General features: G+C 32.2%; 1 protein-coding gene across 1 annotated transcript; it reads left to right on the top strand.

The window, feature by feature from the left end:
• The first annotated feature begins 4,935 nt into the window (after positions 1-4,935).
• On the top strand, positions 4,936-12,262 carry LOC108755337 (pro-resilin-like). Its single transcript, XM_018498268.1, has 4 exons — positions 4,936-5,057; positions 8,101-8,280; positions 10,908-11,193; positions 12,011-12,262. The coding sequence occupies exons 1-4, from the start codon at positions 5,037-5,039 to the stop codon at positions 12,157-12,159; spliced, it is 636 nt and encodes a 211-aa protein (XP_018353770.1). The 5' UTR covers positions 4,936-5,036; the 3' UTR covers positions 12,160-12,262.
• Positions 12,263-22,331: the final 10,069 nt, after the last annotated feature.

Here is a 22,331-nt window from a genome sequence, read left to right as displayed (position 1 = left end):
GTAGCAATTACTTTGATCGTTGACTCGTCTCATTTATATGTTGCAAATTTACAAGCCTCACATTATCATTAATGGATATTATGCCTGCGGTAGATAGCATATAACTATATATATTATACGTGTATATATATATATATATATATAATGAGATTCAGAGAACTGAATTATCGACATAAATAATTAGGAATAAGAAGAAAAATAAAATTTGTCTAAAATATTTGTATTAACAATAATAAGAGCAACTTTATCTTACAATTAGTGACTTAATATAATTTATCTCGTTTAATAAAATCAATATACATAAAAAAGGATAAGCAAATAGCTTATTATCGTTTTGCGAAATATTGTTTAAATTTAAATAAATTTAAACAATATTTCGCAAAACGAGTAAGCGCATTTAGTATTTACAGCGCGAATAATGCAGCAGAGATTAATTTCTTTCTACCATATTGCCCAATTTCATTATGTTTCACATTCGCCTAGCTAAACTGCATTTTTTATTTGCAATAAAATTTGGTAACATTCTCTGTATCTCCGAAAGCATCGTTGCATATCGTTCAGCGAACCATGGCATGATTTTCCGTAATATCAGTATTCGCGAATTATTCTCTTGTTGTTTGACTCGTTAAAAAGTCTGGCAAACAGCACTTAACGTAGCATGACGATTTAATAATCTACACGTTAAACAGTTGTAAAATTTTTCGGACTTGCATAAAGATGTAGGCAGACATTCCATCAAGTAAACAGATACGTAAAGCAAATGGAACATCGAAATTAACGTTAAATCTTCCGTGTATATGCGTTGAATGTATCAAAACCGCATATTTGATACATCTCATTTCAATATAATTTTCCTGAAAATATCCTTCTATAAAATGTAAATATCGTACCGTCATTACCTAGCTACTGAATAATCCACATTTGCTGATGATACTGATTCATTATAGCTAATGAATGCTTAGTATATTGATCGTTGACTCGATTGGTTTTCTAAATGTTGTTAAATAAAATCACAATGAAAAAATGCCTAAAAAATTTTGAAAATATTAAACCTACCATTAATTAAATAATTTAATGAGAAACGCTTTGCTTTTCTCTTTCTTTTTTTTTTACTAACTTTTTTAACATTTAAAATTATTAATGTATTACTAAAGAATTATTATTTTCAGAATATAAGTTTATAAATAATTTATTTTAATAAATAATAAAAATATATAAATATATAAAATATATAAAAATATCCATAAATAATAAATATATAAAAATTCGTCCAAAGTAAACTTAAATTTCTGGAGGTTCGGCTTTAGATTCGGATTTAGAAGGAAAGTGATTATTAAGACACTCCCTCAATTATGACCGACAAAGCTACTTATTCTGACTTTTTGCAAGTCATCCAGTATGAACCAGCAATCATCGCTCGTCGTTATGCGCATAGTGGTGGGATTCCAACCGGTGGTGAGGACGTTGATGAGGGAGAGATTGCGTGACCGCTGGCGCTGAATTGCGAAACGGAATTATCCGCCGTTAGGTAATCATAGGTAAGAAGAGCAAATAGCGTCAAATTTAAATCAGATTGTATCACCACGCGGCATTCCTGAATGGTGGCTCTTTGGTTCTCCTGTAGAAAGCAAGCAACGCGTGAAACGCATCACTTAGGAAAGTCTCACTTGAGCTTAAGTGCCAGTACGGATACCCCCCGTCAGCTCCGGCAGTCTTTGAAGATGACTGTTGTATTGCACGCACAATATACGTAGTTTTGTGTAGTAATACCTAATAATGATTTATCGTAATAAAAGTACTTATTATATCTAAAAATTAATAATATACTATATTATCTATTCAATAATAATATAAAATTATAATTTGTAATATTATATAATATAATTAGTAATAAAAATAGTGTTTCTTGCATTAATACGTATGCACATAAACTAATTTCATTAATTTTTTATAAAATTTCGAGAACAAACACTTTGATGAGCACTTCAATTAATAACAGATCAAATTCGCTTCTAAATGTAATTTATCTATTTGAAGAGATTCCAAGGGTATCTTTCTTCTCTCATATAATATATATGTATATAATATATATGTACTTTTATGATGTTACTTGTATTAACGGTAAATGTATAAGACCAACTTATGTGATTCCGTATAATACACTGTCAACTTATTGACAAATTGTGGGATAATCCACGAACGGAACTGTTATTTCGAGACAAGCGGTGTGTCATTAAAAACAAATAAACTTCTACGAAACCGTATACCGTATCGCAAGTAAAGAATGACAATCCGTCTGGGTGGTCACGTCGCAATGTTTTTGTCATCCTTCATTAAATCACAACGGTGGTCTCTCTATATTAATATAATATACAGTGCAATTTAGATGTTACAATGAAAAATGGACATGAAACCAAACAAATTCAAGACAAGAAAACGAGGAAGATGCTAAATTAATCAAGCCTTTTTTTTTTTAATTGATATAATTTTTCTAATGACAACCAATTTTTTAAATATTTTTTTATATTACATAAAATCTCAATTTTCAAAATATTCTATGACGTCATAATCCTGAGAAATTTGAAATTAATATAGAATTTCACGAAATAATTTTTTTAACTTAAAAAAAAAATTGTTTTATAAAAGATTAATAAAATTAATAATAGATTCAATATTTGATTACAAAAATCTTATTCTTCAATATTCATATTGAATTCTTTCGATAATTGGAAGTTCCATCAATCTATTTAATATTGAATGAAGTAAACCTTTTTAGCATGTCATATGGTAGTAACATATGGTAATAAGATAAATCATATTAAAATGGCCTTTCTTTACGAATTTCTCAAGATTGCGACATATAGAGCATTTCTAAAATTATAATCCTATTAAACACAGAAGAGAAAAATCATAAATTATTTCTTCCTTTACATTTCTTTCTCGTTAAATTCTGCTACTGAGCATTCTGTACGCATCTTTCTTATATATTTCTGTTAATGTTACATGAGAAGATAAAGTATGTCCATAATTGGATCCGCTATAAGCGAAAGGATTAACCCACCGTTTGGGTATTACGCGGTCTAACTGCTTGACGTAACGAGCTACATACGTTGCATTAGCATATCGTTACGGTTGTCGGTGCACGCCAGTGCAGGCATATTAATATTACGAGTATGATGACACCCCGTTGCTTGCATTACGTGCGGAGATCTTTCAAGGACACGCGGGATCAGCGTGCGTATTCACAAAAGAAGAAAAAAATGAAAGGTGAGAGAACGTCGTTAGTAATGCTCCAGATGAGCGTGTGTGCCCTTCCTCGTGTGCGGTGACGACGCGTTATACAAAGAGGATCGAAAGGCAGGATTTACGGAGCGAACGCGCACGCTGGAGGATTCCATATAATTAAGACTCGATTGCGCAACTTTCTAAACGAGAGCGATGTTACCCGCCTGCTGTGCGTGCCTCTTCGATGTAATCCATCCTGATTCGGGGGCGTTTATATCCACACTGTTTAAATCGACGCGTGTATATAAGTGCAATTGTTCACGGATTAAAGTTTTTGTTCTATCAAATCGTGAAGCGATTTTTATATTTGACATTTCAGCTTCAATAGATAGAGTAGCTAATAAAATTAGCTTTTTCATGTAATTTAATAAATATAAATATATGCACGTACGCGTATCTTACGACTGAAAAAGCACTGATTTTAATTTATGGATATTAATGTAAGGAAAGAATGATTTTGCTGAAGTATTTTTAAGTAAAAATTTATTTAGATACAGATCTAAAAATAATGGATTATCAAAATAAATTATGTACAATGTTCTAACATGATAATACTGCAAAATATTTTGACATTCTAGTATGGTCTATCTAGTATAATCAAAAGCTTGAGCGTCCTATTTAATTATTTTGATAATCACCCAAAATTATTTTCAGATCTGCATTTATCTATTTTTAAACACTTCAACAAAATCATTCTTTCCGTCTATGTTTAAAATTTGTCCTTATTTAATGGATAGATAATTATTTGAATTATTAATTGAACTACTTAAATTTTTATAAAGATATCTTTATAAAATCTTTATAAAGATTCTTCGAAGACTATTTTTTATAAATTGTGGAAAATGATTGATTTCTTAAACATGGCGAAATAGTTGCCTAAATGACCCGTAAAGCAAATTCTATATAAATGTGAATCAATTAAAAATTTGAATTCATTAATTCAATTCTTTTCAGTTCCCAATGAAACAATTATTTATTAATTATAAATATCGACTTTAGACTATCTTTATAATATATTCTAATAATGATACTAATTAGTATAACTATATATATATATATAGCTCAACATCCTCCTACGCGTTTTCTATGCACTCTCCTTTCAGCGTCCTTTTAACAGGAGTCCTGTATATCTCTCGGCAACTAACGAGCTCGTTCCCGTGGACCCACTCGTGGACTCCCGCGTACGCGTCCGTTGGTCCTGCGATTTAATTAAGACTCAATTGCCTAATTAGTCCGCTCGAAGGCGAGCAGCGGCGTACCGCGCCGCGGGCTGTCCCACGCGATGAAGTAATCAGCTTTCTCCGCGGCGTAGACGCGGTTCAAATTGGATCCACTCTACTCTGTTCGTCCATGCTCGCTCGCTTGTTCCTGAGGCCCGAAAACGCGCGAGCCAGCTGAGAGAACAATGGGAAATAAAGCGCGGGCTTTCCACACAAGCGCGGCCTCCCTATGTGAACTGGAGTACATGCGGCCGCCGTCTCTTATACTACCTATGCTCTACCGCTCGAGCGAATCCCTTGGCTCGCTCCTCCGACGGTGGTGGCGGCGACAGGAAACGGATCTTCTCCGTGGAAGCGGAGTATCGAGAAAGGGAGAGAGAGAGAGAGAGTTCTCTATATAAGTACCAGTATGCGCGCCGAAACGTCACCATATTTCAGCATTCAGTCCAGTGCTCTTCTTTCACTTCAAACGGTGTCCGAAGCGTCGTCTCCCGCACCACTACCCATCCCCGCGATCTTTGTTCCCCAAGCATGGATTTGATAGTGCGACAGGTAATGCACTACTCGGCGAAGGTGCAGACTCGTGATTCGATAAATAAATCAGTTATCAGTTGAGCTTTTATTTTTCTCTCGGGAAAGCTTTTGAATCCGCCGTGTAATCGCGGGTGTGCTTCTGGGGATTGCTTCCCCGCGCTCTAAGTGTGATCACCAAACAAAATGATCCGCCGTGAGTCTCTATCGAGGATTAATATCAATATAATTTCGCTGAATTCAATTTAGCCGTAAGTACGCGTATGAGGAATTTACATCAAACCTCATGTTTTGTTTATTCGCAAGTAATTATACAAATCATTGTTGCGTGTACTTGTATGTGAAATTATATCAGCGAAATTATATCAGCATTAATTCTTGGTACCTATTACTGAGTAAACGCATGCAATTAGTAGATTGGCATCAAGTATTTATATGTGAGCTTATTTCATAAAACTTATTCTGACACTAGAACCATATTTAAATAATATAAGTTTCTAATTGATTGGCACTGATTTGTATAAAATTAATAGTTAATTAAAAGAAAATTAAGAAAAAATTAATCTGATTGTAAGACTAAAATCTAAAGCCGTTTTATTTATAGCCCGTTCTTATTTTAAGAACATCTTAAGTAATATCTTAATTAAGATGTTAATACTAATGCTCTATGACTGACTTATATGGCATCTTAAAACTATACTTTTAAAACTGTCTTAAATATAAGAACTAACTATGAATATCGGCCTAAGTCTAAACATTGGAAAAATAGAATTCGTACTGAAGAAAAATCAGGTGAATCTTAGTACTTAATTTGCAAAATTAGTCGTTACAAAGACCAAACAAGGATATAAATGTATATAAAACAATATACATAAAATAAAATTCTTTTTAAAATTTATATAATTAATTTCTCACTATTGTTTGTCATCTATTTATTGAGCAAATTGTACGCAATATTAACTTATATTGTTTTCCCTTAGTTATTATTTAATATTAACAATATTCTAAATTTATGAGATAAGATCTGAATTTGAAGTATATTTATTGAATGTCCCCCAATTATAATATAAAGGATTTTTTATATTAGCAATATTTTCTCTGCTTTGCTTTCATTTTTTGTTTCTCCTTTTCGAATAGATATTGAAAAAAATGATATATACATGATATTAATTTAAAATTTTATGTTATATATGTTATTTATATTTTATTCATTATATCAATTTTAATTATATGTATAAAAATATTGTTTCAGTAAAAAAATTTTTTATTTTTATTTATTTTATAGCATTACAAAATTATTATAAATTTGTGCTCTGTAATATTGTAAAACGATAATTGTGATACAAAAAAATCAATCAAAATAAGAAAAAAACAATCGGTATATAGAAACAATAACTAGATTACGAAAAATAAAGAACTAAAACGATAATGATACTATGAAATAAAAGAAAAATTATGCATATTAAATATTTCTAATATACCATACCTCTCAACAAATGTAAATAGCGATATACTCATTAACACTGTTATTATATAGGACAATACTTTAATTTGCATATTCCTACATACACCCTGCATAAGATAGATTAAGATGTGTCATGATTAATAACTTGTAATTATGTTAACACACATAATTATTACACAACTATTACACACTTGTCTATTTACTAAAGTAGAGAAATTAAGTTAATTAATTGGTATAAGGTAAAAGCTATTAATTCACATTGCTTTTAATAATAGAATTATGCTATTTTTAGCAGATATTGGGGTTTGTAGAATATATTATTATTTCCAAAATTGTTTACATTTTATGTATCAAATTCCATATATAGGTATATCAGATTTTATTAATTTATATAACTCTTAATATCATATATGCATATTGTGTATGTGTATAAAATACATATATATAATATATTTTAAATACATTAAAAATATGTATAAATAAAAATATATACATATACATATGTATTGCACTTAATACATATATATTTATGCATAAATTGAATAATTACGACTTCTTTATAAGTGTCAGCTTAATCAATCGTTGCAACATTTCGCGAAACTAATTTGTGCCCACGCAAGATTCTATCTTCATTTATACTCAGACATTAGCGTGCTAAAGTAGCTACTTAATTATCTGAAAAATCGTGCGTATGAAAGACGTTTTCCCGCGGAAAAGTCATGGATTACGTGCCTAAGAGCTCTCTGATTCCTTTACCGTTATGTTTAGTCTTGCGTCAGTTTTTAAAGTGCCGGTGATGTAATATTGTGCACCTTCTCACGATACGGTAGAAACGAGAGAAGAAAAGATAGAGGCACATGAGTCTAATTTCCCGCCTACGCAACTTGCACGTTGCTGATCATCTGACGTTCTCATCTGACGCATGGAAAGCATCCCTGGGAAATCATCGGAAATATTTTAGGAATTAATTAGCGTTTCGCTGACAGTAAACCTTTTAAGTTGTAACCTTTTAAGTTGAACTTTTAAGTTGTATTATTTTGTTATGTATTTTATATAATACGCGGAAATTATATGTGTTAATCTACGTGTCAAATATTAACTTTGAAACATATGCCTGAATGTGTTGCGAAGGTTAATTTCTTCCGTACCGGTGATTAATTTAATTCAAATTATTTACATTAGTTAATATTAAAAATGATGAACTCTACATATAAAAAATTTCGTAAAAACTAATACATAAAAGCTTAAGAAATTTAAGATTTTCAAAAAATTTGTTCTTTGGAAACTCATTGCTTTCAACATCACAGAAAGAAACTAATAGTTGTAGAGGTAACAGTCTTCATTACCTTTGCGTCGATATATTTAATGTTAAACAGAAATAATCGACAAATATTTGTGTTTCTTTGTTTTGAAATTAAATATTTATATTTATTCTATATAAACAGAATCGGATATTTATTTTTTTAAATAGAATTATTTTTCGAACAGGTTTTTTTTTATTATATAATGTTAATATTTATATTTCTATAAGGTATATTTTTATATTGATATCATTTATGTTTATGCGTTTTCAGTAATTTAATAAATATTCTTGTGCAGGTACTGTTCGCCTTGATGGCGAGCATCAGCATTGTGCTTTGCGAACCACCCCTCAGCAATCAGTACGGCGTTCCAGGAAATTACGCAGGTGGAGGTCATCATGGGGCACAAGGTGGTGGGAATGGATTTGGGGGCCATTATGGTGGAGGACACGATAATCAAGATTACACGGACAACGAGGTATTTATAATACTTATCTGTGCCTAAGCAATTTTTAATGAAATACGATTGAACATAATGTCTCCTATGTCCCAATGTCTTCATCATAACTTTGTCTGTGCTGTTTTTTTTTATTATTTTATACTTACTAGCTTCTCTCGAAATAAGAATCGATATTTTCTTGACAATAATTATAGCTTTATGCTTAAATTTAGAACCATTTTTTTATTATCCGATATAAAAGTAAGTAGTTTCTTAAAATATTCAATATAAAATATTTTCAAATAATTTTAAAGTAATTGTAAATTGAATGATTAATATTACAAAGTTTAATTTGGCAACATTGTAAATGCTAGTATAGATGTATCGGTAAAATGTAAAAGAAGTGATTTAGAATGTTTATAGAGACGAAATATTGCAATTGTCCGATTAAAAAATTTATGCAATACAATCTGACATAACGTGGGATCGAATCCCGGCCTCCTATCATCTTTGATCTTCATTCGATGATTACTTCAATAGCTGGTGCAACACGTTTTGCGAAATCAGGCTTCAAATTGCGTGATCGTAATTAACCCAGACGCTCGTTAAGTAATTAAGCGAAACATTTTTTTATTGATAAATCATTTATAAAATAATGCAAAATAATTGGTAACAATTAGCGACAGAGAAATATTTTTATTTTTGTAAAACATCATTGTAACTTTTGAAGTTTCGATTCTAATTTATGAAATTAGAATCGATAGATGACTCATGATGAATCAAAATTTCACCGATGATTTTGAGAATTGTATAATCCGAAACATTAAGGACAAAGTATATTACGTCACCAATCAGACGCTCTTTTGTGCTTCAGAGAATGCAGATTCAGAATGTTGCTTTCTAAATTTAGATCCTTGCCCCTAATGTATGTATCGCTGATTGTTCTGACGACTCTTGCGAAAACGTGAGGCACTCCTGAGGTCAAAGTTGATCATTTCAGATCTAGATTCGGTCATGTCTTAGAAGTAACATTGAACTCTTCGTATAAAGAAAGGTCTGACCTCATTTCATAAATCTCATCCGGAGGAGTGCGCTCTGAGCTTGAACTAACTCTATTTTCTGAATGATCTCATGTTTCTTTTTGTAGCTGGTGTGTAGGATGATGAATCTTGAGGTACTTAATAATGTATTATGATCGAGAGAGATGTTTCTTTTATCTTTTATAATCTCTCACGATTTGCAGCTGATATCATCATGAGATATCTACACACCCCACTTACCTCAAATTAATATTAAAGCTACATCATTTCTCACAATGAGACATTTATTATGAGACTTTCAGTAGTACTAATTAGCGTTTTAATAAATTATTTAATTAATCTTCACTGAAAGAGAAAATTATTTGGTAATTAAAATATTTATAAATTAAATCAATAATAATTAAAGTTGATGTAAAAACGATAATTGCGTGATACGTGTAATATTCAATATTAAAAAATATCAGCTTGCAGATAATTAATCTTAATTTATTCGCAGGTCCAGTCTACTTTGAATGTATCTTTGCTTAAAATTAATGTAATTAAACGATTTTTTTTCATTTTAAAAATCAAAATGCAAGGAATAATATTACATAAGATTATGAAAAATATTTGTCATAAACTTTTCATAACATAGTTGAAGAGAATGTTCTGGACTGACCCGTAAATACATACTGATTAAGGGTTAAGAACTCATTTGTTTTAAAATATCATATAATGATTAAAAATTAAATTTTGTAATTTTTGTCACATTTTAATTTTTTATGTTCCATTTTTTTCATTCTTCAATTTAATTAATTATATTTATTAAAAAGATACTTATGCTTAATCCTTATAATATTAAAATAAAATATAGTTAGCAAAAAAATTAAATTCCTTGCCGTTCTCACATCTTGAAAAAAAAAAAAGAAGTATATCTCTTTCGTATGAGCAAATCGCTTGCACAATATATCTCGCAATCAATTAGTTTAAAAATCTATGATCGAAAGATGCTTTATATATTCTGCTCTCAGCTTACTACCCGTACTCGCACATTGTTTGAACACGGCGCGATTACGTTAATCGAAGATCAACGCATCGCGCTCAAGTGTCTCGAGATGCTACAAATTCGAGTTCGAGAGCGAGAGCGTGGCGCAAACGGGAATGATGTAACAATATTAATAGGGTGAACCGCGACCGCGGGCATAATTCACGGTAAATCGTTATTGCTGGTTAGCTAATCGGGGATCTGAACGTTCGCGAGATGCGCGTTCGCATCTCGCGCGGATCTGCCCGTCGGCGAGCGAATCGCTGCTGGTGATAGTAGCGGTGATGGTTGTGTGTGCTATGAGCCAGATTAAATCGCGGCTTCTCTTCAGCACCGTCGTCCGCTCTACTTTGCCGGGACGAAGGAAGGAAAGCTTGTCGTCCTGACTAGAGGTTGCGTCATTGCTGCATTAATAAATGTGTATCCATTCCAGTTATTTTTTTCATGTATCATCTTTCCTCATTTATCTCTGTACTTTTACATATTGCCTCCTTTACTCCATCCCTCTGCCTTTCTCTATATTTTTTTTCGTCATCTTCTACAAAAAAACGAAGGAATAAAATTCGCGAATTCGCGAATATTTGTATCTGATTTTGCTTCAGCCCAAGGCCTACGAGTTCGGCTATTCCGTGAAGGACCAGGCTACCGGAAATGATTTCGGTAGGCAAGAGACGAGTGACGGCGAGACTGTTCGTGGCGAGTACAGAGTGCAGCTTCCGGACGGTAGGACGCAAATTGTCACTTACACCGCCGACTGGAGGACCGGTTTTCACGCTGATGTGAGATACGAGGGTACCCCGATTTATCCAGATCAGTACAACACGCAGAACGCCGGGTACAATGCTGGTCAAGGTTTTATCGGCGGTGGAGGCAGTGGATATACCGGAGGTGTGTAGCATAAAACGTTTAACATTTTACTCCTAACTCTTTTAAGTACGGTGCATATATTTAAAAACATTGTTCAGCGCTCTTCGGAGAACAAATAATATTTATCAAACTGAATAAAAAACATGTAATTAATATAAATCAAGAAATTAATTTTACCACCAATAGAATTAAGCGATTTATAATTTTGATAATTTAGATGGTTTGCAATTTTTGTATAGAATGTGTCTTTTCGTACGAATTAATTATTGTTGTGCATAAATAAAAATATTAAGAATGGATTATAGAAAAGTAAATTTTTTACGAGATGATACTCGTGAAAGTATACCGGAACAAATCATTTAAATATATTAGGTTGTCACGAATTCCTTATCTTAAAATTCTACAACTTTTCCTGATTTTCAGATGAAATTTCGTAATTTTCCTTGATACTTTCAATAGTATTTTGATTTTTGTATTTTCATCTTAATTTAGAAACCATCAAATATTTTGTTGAGACAACAATGTGAATTATTATTATAATGTTGTTGATGCATTTAATTGTTAAGTTGGTGGCATTCCAAATCCCTGCGTAGGTGTAATGTACGCATATTAAACTTTTTTAGAAGCAAGAATTTTTATTTTTCAGAAATTTTGCAAAATTCCCTGAGTTTTCCCTGACCATTTTCCTGATTTCCCTCATTTCCAGTTTTGTGGCAGCCCTATATATTAAATATTCCATTCTTTTAAACACATACACACACATATGTATATATATATATATATATATATCTTGAAAATCCCGCGTATGCATTACATTACCTTTTGATGTTTTATACAGGTAATCAAGGCAGTTACAACTATCCATCTGGCGGCGGACACTACGATAACAACTACCAGTTTGGTTCTAATGCCATAGACAGCAGTTATAATAACATCGGTGGGAGAAATAATTATCCGTCACCCACGTATGGTCCCGCTTTCCATTAGAATGCATAAAAAGTATTATATAGGATATATCGATCCCGCTTGTGAGCGCAGTCTTTTTTCCAATAAAGACATTTTTTCATAAAAATTTCTTATTTGTATCATACCACCAAACCTTAATGGCTTACTATGAAGAAAAATCATATTTTATAATCAATTTTCCGTGTTTTTTTTTTAAATTTTATTATTGCCAATCGTACATACCTTTTAAAATTTCCTTATTCTCTTACGATGTGAAAAGTCATGACAACAAGCACATATATCTATATGTGATCAAAACGTTGCGACATCAAGACTAATGTGTGACAAACATAACACTTCCGTTATAATTCTACATGTGAAGGAGCATCTTGATTATTTAACCCTGCCACTGTATTCGCCCTGTGTTTATTTCACATCTCGTAAGTAATCTTAAAGAAGATAGAGACGAGCGCCCCATATTTGTCTTAAGTTTCTCATATAGAAGAGATGAGATAAAACTCTCTTTCCTGTGAACAGTTACTCTCTCAGAGGCTTATGTTAGTTACATTCCTCTCTCATGTCAAATTATGTTCGTAAAAGAAGTCCATACAATATTCCTTTACTACATTTTAGAGAATATTATACTTTCTAAAGACATAAAATAATATATAAGGGATTTTATTATTAATAAACTTTTGTGCGTTAACCAAGTATTTTAAATTTCTGTGGTTTATACTCTTTTGGTAAAAGAATACCTTTTTTTACACATAATGGTGAGTTATTTGCAAAAAAACAAAAAAAGGATGCTTTTTTTCTTATTATGTCAAGTTCAGCATGTGGGGTACTTGTAAGTACATCGTCAGAAGATGCTGCTGTTTTGCATTATGTCATCAGGAAGTTTACGTGCCCGTCCGTGGAGATAAACTTTCTCTAATGTGTAATACCTAAATTGCATACTGCAAATTTCATTAAATCGCAAACACACATTACCACAAGTATAAAAGTATCTGTGCCATTATCATTCTATATGATGGTGTTAATAGCATAGAAATATAAGATAATTTCACAAAACCGGTTAATTCAATCTGCATATAAGATCACTTTAAAAGAAAGTTTGGATCGTTAATTAGATATTCATATCAATTGCAATAACATAATCTTTAAACTGCCATTATAAATGCTTTCTTACTGTTGCAAATAATACGCGTATACATATGAAACATATGTAATATGACATACATATTATATCTTAATTTTCTTAATTAAAATTATATCTAAATAAAAAATGTATATATGTGTGTGTGTGTGTGTGTGTGTGTGCGCGCGCGAGCACAAAATAAAATTAAACAACTATATAATAAATATTAAAATAGAATTGAATTCTACATTAATATCATATTTTTAATACGAGTAAAATAACAAAATAAATCTGAAATTTAATCACCTGCTAAAGATTTTTTAAAAATTGTTTTAAATACGCTTGTAATAGCACAAAATTATGAATATCTTTAGATGCTTATGATAAAAAATTATTAAATTGCTTTAATATGTGATATTACTACTCCAGTTCTATTTACAATTTCAAGACTAAAATAGATTTTAGTGCGCGGTTCGTAAATTTAAATATAAATTCACACCGAGAAATCTTAACACTGCTTCGACTGAAAATAGGATTATTTCTCTTAATTGATTTAGTCTCGTTGGTTTAATACGAATTATAATTATTCCCTAAAAATGTTTATTCTTCACGAAAGTAAACATTTTTCAGCACTGCCATCATATTCTGAAACGTGACGATGCTTTTCGAATATAAGGAAATACTTATAGTATAACGAAAGTAAAGGCGAAGGTAATCGCGCGCACGCGGATGTCCTTATCCAGGCTGTTACAAATTTGAGACGCACGCGGGTGTCTGTAGAACCAGGCAGTTACAAATTTGAGGCGAATCGAATAGAGGATAAATATTTAGGACAATCGCGTGCGCGCGAAAAAGGTTCGTAAGATTTACGAGTTCACCCGCGAACGAACAAGCTAGAGATATTCCGACCGTATTTATTGGTCCTCTCTGGAGAAAGTCACCGGGTACATTTTTGCCCAAGTGCGACTCACATGAATCCTTAGACCGATTAAGAAATGCTTCGTTAGGGGATTCCTGTTTGATTTCATCTTTAATGCCCGCGATTGCTCCAATAATATATTTCTCTTCTGCACGAATCTCTCCCCTTCTAATTGACTCGTATGTCGAGAGTTGCACGTAATGAAGGAAACGGTCTATTAACTTCGTATGTGCTTCTGAATTTTTTTTCTTTATAAAATAAAAAAATGCAAATCTTGCAATATTGTAATATGATTTATTAAAACTCATTGCACTGTATATATAAATGTCTGTTTTCATATAGTTTAAAATAATTTATGTTATTTAAAATAATACTGAACATTTTTAAAACAAATTTTTACGAACTGCAATATTATTAAAATATATCGAAATAATTTATAAATTTGCAAAAATGCATAGGTCTTAACGAGATTTAGCCACGTTAAATTTTTACATCTCATCTTGGTCTTTACTTTGATCGCGTAAATAAATTTCTTTAATTACGAATGAGTTTTATAAATGAAGAACCTATAAATCATTCAATGTCAATTATAAATTAATAGTACATAAATAAATCATTAAATAGTTGCATTAATCTCATATCTATTTCTAAACAATTGATTTTTCAATAATAATAACATAATTCATAATTTAATAGTATTTTATTTTCATTTTAATTACTCTTTAATATATGCAGATTTATGTTTCTTCATTTTTTGTCCTTTTTGAGATTATCTTTTAGAGAGAATTTCATTATTTAAAGGATTACTATCATACTTTAAAACTCTTGGTAAGAAAAGATTGTTATGATATCAACTAATTTCTTGGCAGTCCTTGAGAAGTGCTTTATTCAAGCATATCTTCAGGAATGAACGTAAGTCTAGTGTAACGTAAGTCCGAAAATAAACATCTAGCTGAACTATTGTTTTAGACACCTTTATGCAAAGCATCCAGACACCGATTCCCACCCTGACTTACTTCACACATAAGGAATTTTGCTTCTTGAGAAGTGACGTACGCGAACTGCATGAGATCTGATGCAGCTCGGCCACGGTCTGAAGAAAAGAGCCTGACAGAAGAATAACCACGTACCCCACACATGTCTACAATGCGCGTGTAGCACATGCGACGAGCCTTCCGCATCGCGTGGAACATTGCGTAATGCCCGTTTATCCCCGATTACAGAGCAAATCGTGCATCCGCGAGCCTTCACTCAGATGAGTTACGTGGCCATCTATTCGCACCGCGCTTCTATCTGCCGATGCCGCACTCGGCTCAGTGCCATAATTAGTAACAATTATGCCGAGATTAATTAAGCATCCGATCGCCGCGTACTGACGAATAACATTGCCGCGTGATCACCTTCACTTATTGAACAAAAAGTCAAATTTGTAAAACGAATTCTGTATGCAGTTCACAGAAAATCAAATCTGAATGCTTAAATTTAGTAGATCACAAATCTACATTTACGAGAAAAAATTTCTTCCATCTATTCCACTTATATATATATATTTTTTTTTTTTTCATTACTTATGCTGTTTTTATATTTTTATTAAATTAATAGGAAAAATCAGCTTCGTGTAAAATTTATGTTTTTTTGCCAAACCGAGATGGTCTTAAACGATATAAAAGATTCAACAAGATTGAACTTTCTTGCTCTGGTATTCGTACGCGTGAAGTCATTAACGAAGCAATACGCATAAGTAGGCTGAAGTAGGTGATCGTGATAAATGGAAAGATGGCCCACGCATCTGCCGGAATCCGACAGTGTTTGTGAAACAGCTGATTAATATAATGATCGATTGTGTCTGAATTAACCTTACGCATACCAAATTTTTGGCCTTTATCTCTCGAATTGTCTGAAAAAGAAAGAACACGATACTATTCCCGCAGCAAAAATCTTAGTATATAGAACCAATAATAGAAACATGGAACATAATTAAGAGTCTTAAAAATAAATTACTGGAAAAGTTAAAAAAAAAACGTAATTTCCAGAAATTATATAATCGTATATAAATTCGGCAGTTATGACTCAGCTAACGTGATGCATTGTATTGTATTATAATACCATATATTGTAATACCATTATTCTCGTACAATATCTTACGTAACGCGTAAAATCGCCCAAAATTGTTAAAACGTGCGGCAAAAGGTCATTATATCTTTTCTGGATACTTTGTGCCACGCCGGCGAAATTTGCAATTTCGACAAAATTACTGCCGCGTGCATATCTGATTTGTAGTAATATTCCGAAACAACTTACCATAAAGATACTACCATTACATTGTAATTACGAGGTCGAAAAAGGTGCTTGAAATTCGCGGTGTGCAGTTAAGCTATTGGTGATCAGTTCACTCACGCAAGCACTTGAATCAATAACCCCGAAAAAATTATTTTAAAAGAAAGTAAGAAGATGCCAAGTATATTATACGCGCTTATTAAAAATTTTTTTTAATTTATTTATGAAAAATAAACATATATTTACATATGATAAAAGTATTTAATAAGAGCACGTAGAATACACAATTCTGCACAATAATTCGTGCAAACGATTTTATTAATTAATGTAAAGAAAGGACAAATATAATTTTTAGCGCACGAATTATTTTACAGAATTTTATATTCTTATTCGCTCTTATTAAATATGTTATTACTTGTTGATAAAATCTGTCCGATTTATTTTTAAAAAATTTATTTTTATTATTTTATTATTAATAAAATATATCATTATTCAAGATTTTTTTAATGCAAAAAATGAACTGCGATGTATCAATATATCCATTGCTTTTTGCCAAAAATAATTAAGATATGTCAATATATTTTAATATTATAGAATATAGATCAACGATATTGCATAAGAACAGTACAATAGAGAAGTTACTATATTTTTGTGACATTAGAAATTTAATTACATTTGCATACAACGACATTTAGATAATATTACCTTCACCAATTAATATATCGATATTGTAATAATAATTTATTTCATTTTATAAAACACGTAGCAAATTTGATATCGAGCCGTGCAGAGCAAGGCATTGGCAATCACAGGTATGCGATAAATTTAATATGTGGTGTTTGACAAGCATATCAATTGGATATCATATGAAATTCAAATAAAGTAGAGTACAAAGATATTTTCACCATCACTAATCGTGATATGAGTAACAGATAATAATAACTACAGCAACGTATACATTATAGTAAGATGGAACGGATGTTATTTCAAATTGTGCTTACCATAAAATCTTTCTAAATACACAGCACAGAGTAATAATAATATTCATTAATCATCATCCATTAGGTTCCGTATTACGTGTTCAATATAGGATAGCGTGCTTATTGAATTTATGAATTCGCGAACAGCGTATCATTAGAAGAAAGGTATCCTCTTGTATGTGTGTATCTGTATATGTTGTACGTGGATCTTCCGTGATAATATTATTCAAACGAAAAGGAAATTAAATGTTAACATTTACTAGAAAAAACGAAAGCGATAATCTTAATTGACAGATTTTTAAATAATGAATACATTTAACAAAATAAATTATAAATAATATTATTTCTAATACTAAAGATGTTTCGGACTTGCTGAAATATATTTTATTAATCCTTTGATCAGCTTACAGCACCTGTTTTCTTTATAAAATTATGAGAGAAATTATGTACTTTTTACACATGTACATAAAAATAATATAATTTACTCGCAAAAATTTCTCGTTTTATTTATATAGTGCATTTCCAACCACGAGTATGACACAAAAAATTCACATTTTTGACATCGTGATGCAACATAGCTGCAATAAGAAAACAGAAGTTAAAGTCCCGAATTAGCGATTGCACATAATGAATAGTAAATATCATTGTATAGTGACGCTATGCGGAATTAATCGCAAAGGTACATGCAACGCTTTCAATTAGCAATTATACGCGAAATATTACACAAATCACAATATGTGATTTGTGCAATAATTTATGTAGAAAAGAAATAAAGATGATCTTATCATTCAATTAATTCTTTTTAATTCAAAGAATTTTATTCTTCAACAAAAAATGTGATATACATTTTAATAATAAATAGCAGCTTTTATTGATAAAAAAAAAAAGAAGTTATCCGTATGAAAGAGTCAATATAATCAGAATACGGCTAAAATAATTCGAAATACCCTTTTCCAGCAGTTATAATTTAAACGTATATTATACATACGTTGCATGTTGCACGTAATTACTGCCATACTACTATACTAATCATATCATCGTGAAAACGATGTTATTTTAATAATGCTCCGTGCAGTTATATCAGATTGTTTATGAACTCGCACGTGTTTACCTCGGGCACACGCTTGAGAATCTCGCATGCGTGCACAATCGACGAACGGCTTCGTGTCCATAGACGCTCGCTATGATGCATCTCGGAGCAGCGGAGTTCTCGTAACAGCGTGGCCAATCGCATACCGGGGCAACGTATAAGGAACCCGGCATCGAAAAAGGGATCAGGAGGCAACCGCTTCGCGCGTGATACGTCAATTTATCTGCCGGCAGCTAAAATCGCGTTGCGCGATACATAATATTTATTCTCCGTGACGAGTATCTGCAACACGCAACCACAGACAGAATATCTTTGTCCCCCCTTTCCCTCCCAATCTCACCGCTTTACAGATTGGGCAAATTTTATACTGTGCGCCAATCTGGAGAACCGTGCGGTGCTTGTAGCAGCGCTACGGCTGATTTCGCAGAGAGTTGCACCACTTCAAGTGTAACATTGACAAGAACGACGATACGACTCTAACAAATGAAGCTCTGAGAATGAGATAGGTCATTGTAGACCCTGAACCAGGCTCTCACAAAAGGACCGACTGAATCAATACACACTTTGCCAAGAAGTGTTTCTTAGCTATCTCTATAAGAACCGTTCGAGTGCTTACCCAACGTGTAATGTTGAAAGGACATTGAATAATACTAATGATACGGATTGAATGATATTGAATAATGTTGCCGATGTTATTTTGCGCGCAATAGCGAATATTGAAATGCAAAATGTAAAATCGACAAGATAATTCGGTTATCAGAGAGTAAGGTAATCTGGGCCAGACGTACTCGGCCAGACGAGCTCGTTTTTCCATGTTATTCTCATTACATTTGCAACAAGCTTGTTCGCAATTTTTTAAGGAAACATCTGATTATTTACGTCGCAGTCATATTTCTTGGAGCGTCCAAGTACCTGAACCACGATATGTCTCCATTTGTCTTTTCTGAAAGCTCAAACAAATTAACGAAGCTTACGTTGTACTCAAGTATCTTACATAATACTTTTTTCTTTGAATTAATCTTGTTCACATTCTTTAATACTTTTTCATAATTTAAATTTACATTTTTTTCTAGCGTTTTAACCCTTTCATTCCCAAATCATTTTACAGCTGCGACAAATTACTTATTCGTATTTTTATGCGTATTATATGATAAATAAGCGGTTCATAAAAATATTCGGACGTTTTGTAAATGCTTTTTTACACATTATTTTTATTGTAACTGTATATAATAACATTGTGGATAAAATTTGTCTTTTTTTGCCGTATGAGTGTACACGTTGTTACGTAAAAAAAAAATGATATTAAAAACGCCACCGACCTCCTTTGATACCATTTTTCTCAAAATTTTGATCAAAATTTTCTCAAAAACGTGATAGCCAACGCGACAGCCAAAATTTGGACGTGACTTTTGCCAATGGATTCGTGTTCACTAACAAAAGTATGTCGAAAATGACTATTCATATTCGTACGGCAAAAAAGCAAATTTTGTTCCACAACGTAATTTGCAAAGTTATTATATATAGAAAATATGTATTATATATAAAAATCTTATTCTTTAGATTTGATAAATTCACCAGAATGTTTCAAGGAAGATTATAATTTTGCGCAAATTCTTATTATATTTATTAATAATTTGTGTCGTCAAAGCAATAATAAATAAAAACAGGTGATATTCTATGTGTTATTAAAAAGTTTTTAAATTCACATTAAAATACATGTTATCTATGTAAAGTCCTTACAGTCATTCATAACCAATTCATCTATTTATAAATATAATATGAAAAAATTAACCACAATAATATTTTATTCATAATTAATAACACGCAATATAACAACAGTTATAAACGAAAGAGAAACGAAAGGGTTAATCATTGCGTGTCAAATAACCAACCGATTAAATAATCAGCATGAATATTAATTTTAAAATATCTTTTCAAGCAGTTATTAATCGCTTTATTGGTTTCACTAAATTATTACGAAATCATGGAATCTTCACGTTGCGTGCCGATCGATCTATTAGAAAATATATAATCAGGGATATCGTAAAATTAATCGCGAAAATTGCCGTATTAAGACGTCATTTGCACTCGCGGCTCGGGTGACGTCGGATTACCCGTAAATTTGTTAAAGGTTTGCATAAGTCGTCACCACCGAGATTTATGCGAACCGCTTCCATATCTTCTGCGAATCGGGTAAGCGCTTCTCGCGATCTAAACGGCGGGGACGCGCACACCGAATAGATTGGATTTATATCCCACTCATCCTCACGTCGCATGTCTCTCTGCCAACACTCGGTCCGATTACTGGCAGGCGTATTTCTTCATATCCACCTTTCATTCGTAACTACAAACTCGGTAATTGGTTCGATACACTTCGGGTCCGAGGATGAGATCAGCGTTGCCCCGCGCGAGGGATCTTTTTTTTTTTTTTTTTTTCATCCGATCAGACAGTTCGAAAGTGCGGCGTCGTATTTCGAAGGCCGTCTTCGAGATCGAACCGACCGGGAGGGAGGTAAAGGGACACCGGTGGATCTAGCGCTTCCCGCGGGGAAAATGTGTCGAGAATCGAAGGGAGCTTGTCGGCAAATGCACCAGCGAATTTTCCTAGAGCTACCTCTGCAGCATGCGCAATCGCATTCTTATTTGCGCGTGCAACGCATCGGACGCGTTCTCGCCGCCACGTGCCTGGAATTCTTTTTATTATACGAAGATGTCGAAAATATATGTTCGCGCCGACGGAGGCCGATTGCTTAATCTGACGATGATGATTCGCGATAGTTTGGAGAAGCTCACGCTCGTCTTGCGAGGCAGGGAAATAGTTTCTTTTTTTTTTTTGACCTATCACCTTCTGACAAGTCGATTTAATTATCCTTTCAGTTTTATTTCTGTAACATATTTGAAAGTCTACAGAAATGCGGACGCGCGTAAATTTTTTTATTAGACGTAATATCCCTGATATATTTTGCACAGAAATTATGCAGAATAAAACCGTGTCGTATTGATGAATTATTATCGATTTAAATTTAAATGCTCAATTTTAAGCTCTAATTTTACATGGAATAGACAGTACTAGCTAAAGATTTGTTTCTAATGTTCTCCTTTTCCTTGAATTAATACGTTAAAGTTACGCTTTAATTTTCTATGTATAATAACCATGCAAAATTCTTATTCTACACATGTAGGAAAATGCTCGAGTAATCATAATTGCAAATTTAAAATATGTCATACCTTTCACTATCCTATCACTTTTTTCACATCTAACTGTCGATTCCAATTATTTTGATGTGTATAACACATATTCCAAAGTATAATAATATATTACATATAATATTCTTAAATACTAATAATATAATAGAAATGTAATTATATGATATAATATATTTAATTATATATATGATGTATATCTACGCTTGTAATTATAACTTTAGTATGTTTTCACCCAAATGTCAAATATATATAAATATATAGTTTATCTTTCTTAATTGCAGGAAGTTAATTCGATCAACAGATTCATTCTAACGTCTCTAACAGTAACTTTTCTGATATTCTGCAGTATAAGCAATATTTTGTTAGCTCAAGATTCGTTCACGCTAACTAAGCTGATGATTCGGATTTTTTTCGGCACATATCTCTACGTGACGGAAATCAATATCTACGGCGTTCCCGGACGCAAGTATATCTTCTACCGTGCGAGATGATCCGATCGAGAAACCGAAAGTCACGTGCGTAGCCCCAATTAAAATTTTAAAGCCATTTCAGTCATCAACGGGCTATCTCTTCCCATAATACATCATACGGAGTGAAGGGAAG

The sequence above is a fragment of the Trachymyrmex septentrionalis genome, unplaced genomic scaffold, assembly GCF_001594115.1.
Source record: "Trachymyrmex septentrionalis isolate Tsep2-gDNA-1 unplaced genomic scaffold, Tsep1.0 scaffold87, whole genome shotgun sequence".
NCBI lineage: Eukaryota > Metazoa > Arthropoda > Insecta > Hymenoptera > Formicidae > Trachymyrmex > Trachymyrmex septentrionalis.
The sequence above is the reverse complement of the archived record's forward strand: the minus strand, read 5'-3'. Positions and strand labels throughout refer to the sequence as shown.

Bases quoted from the DNA above. Each gene is read 5' to 3' on its own strand.
- LOC108755337 (XM_018498268.1), top strand. From the start codon at position 5,037: ATGGATTTGATAGTGCGACAG. The intron at 5,058-8,100 runs GTAATGCACTAC...ATTCTTGTGCAG, and splicing joins TGGATTTGATAGTGCGACAG to GTACTGTTCGCCTTGATGGC. The intron at 8,281-10,907 runs GTATTTATAATA...ATTTTGCTTCAG, and splicing joins AAGATTACACGGACAACGAG to CCCAAGGCCTACGAGTTCGG.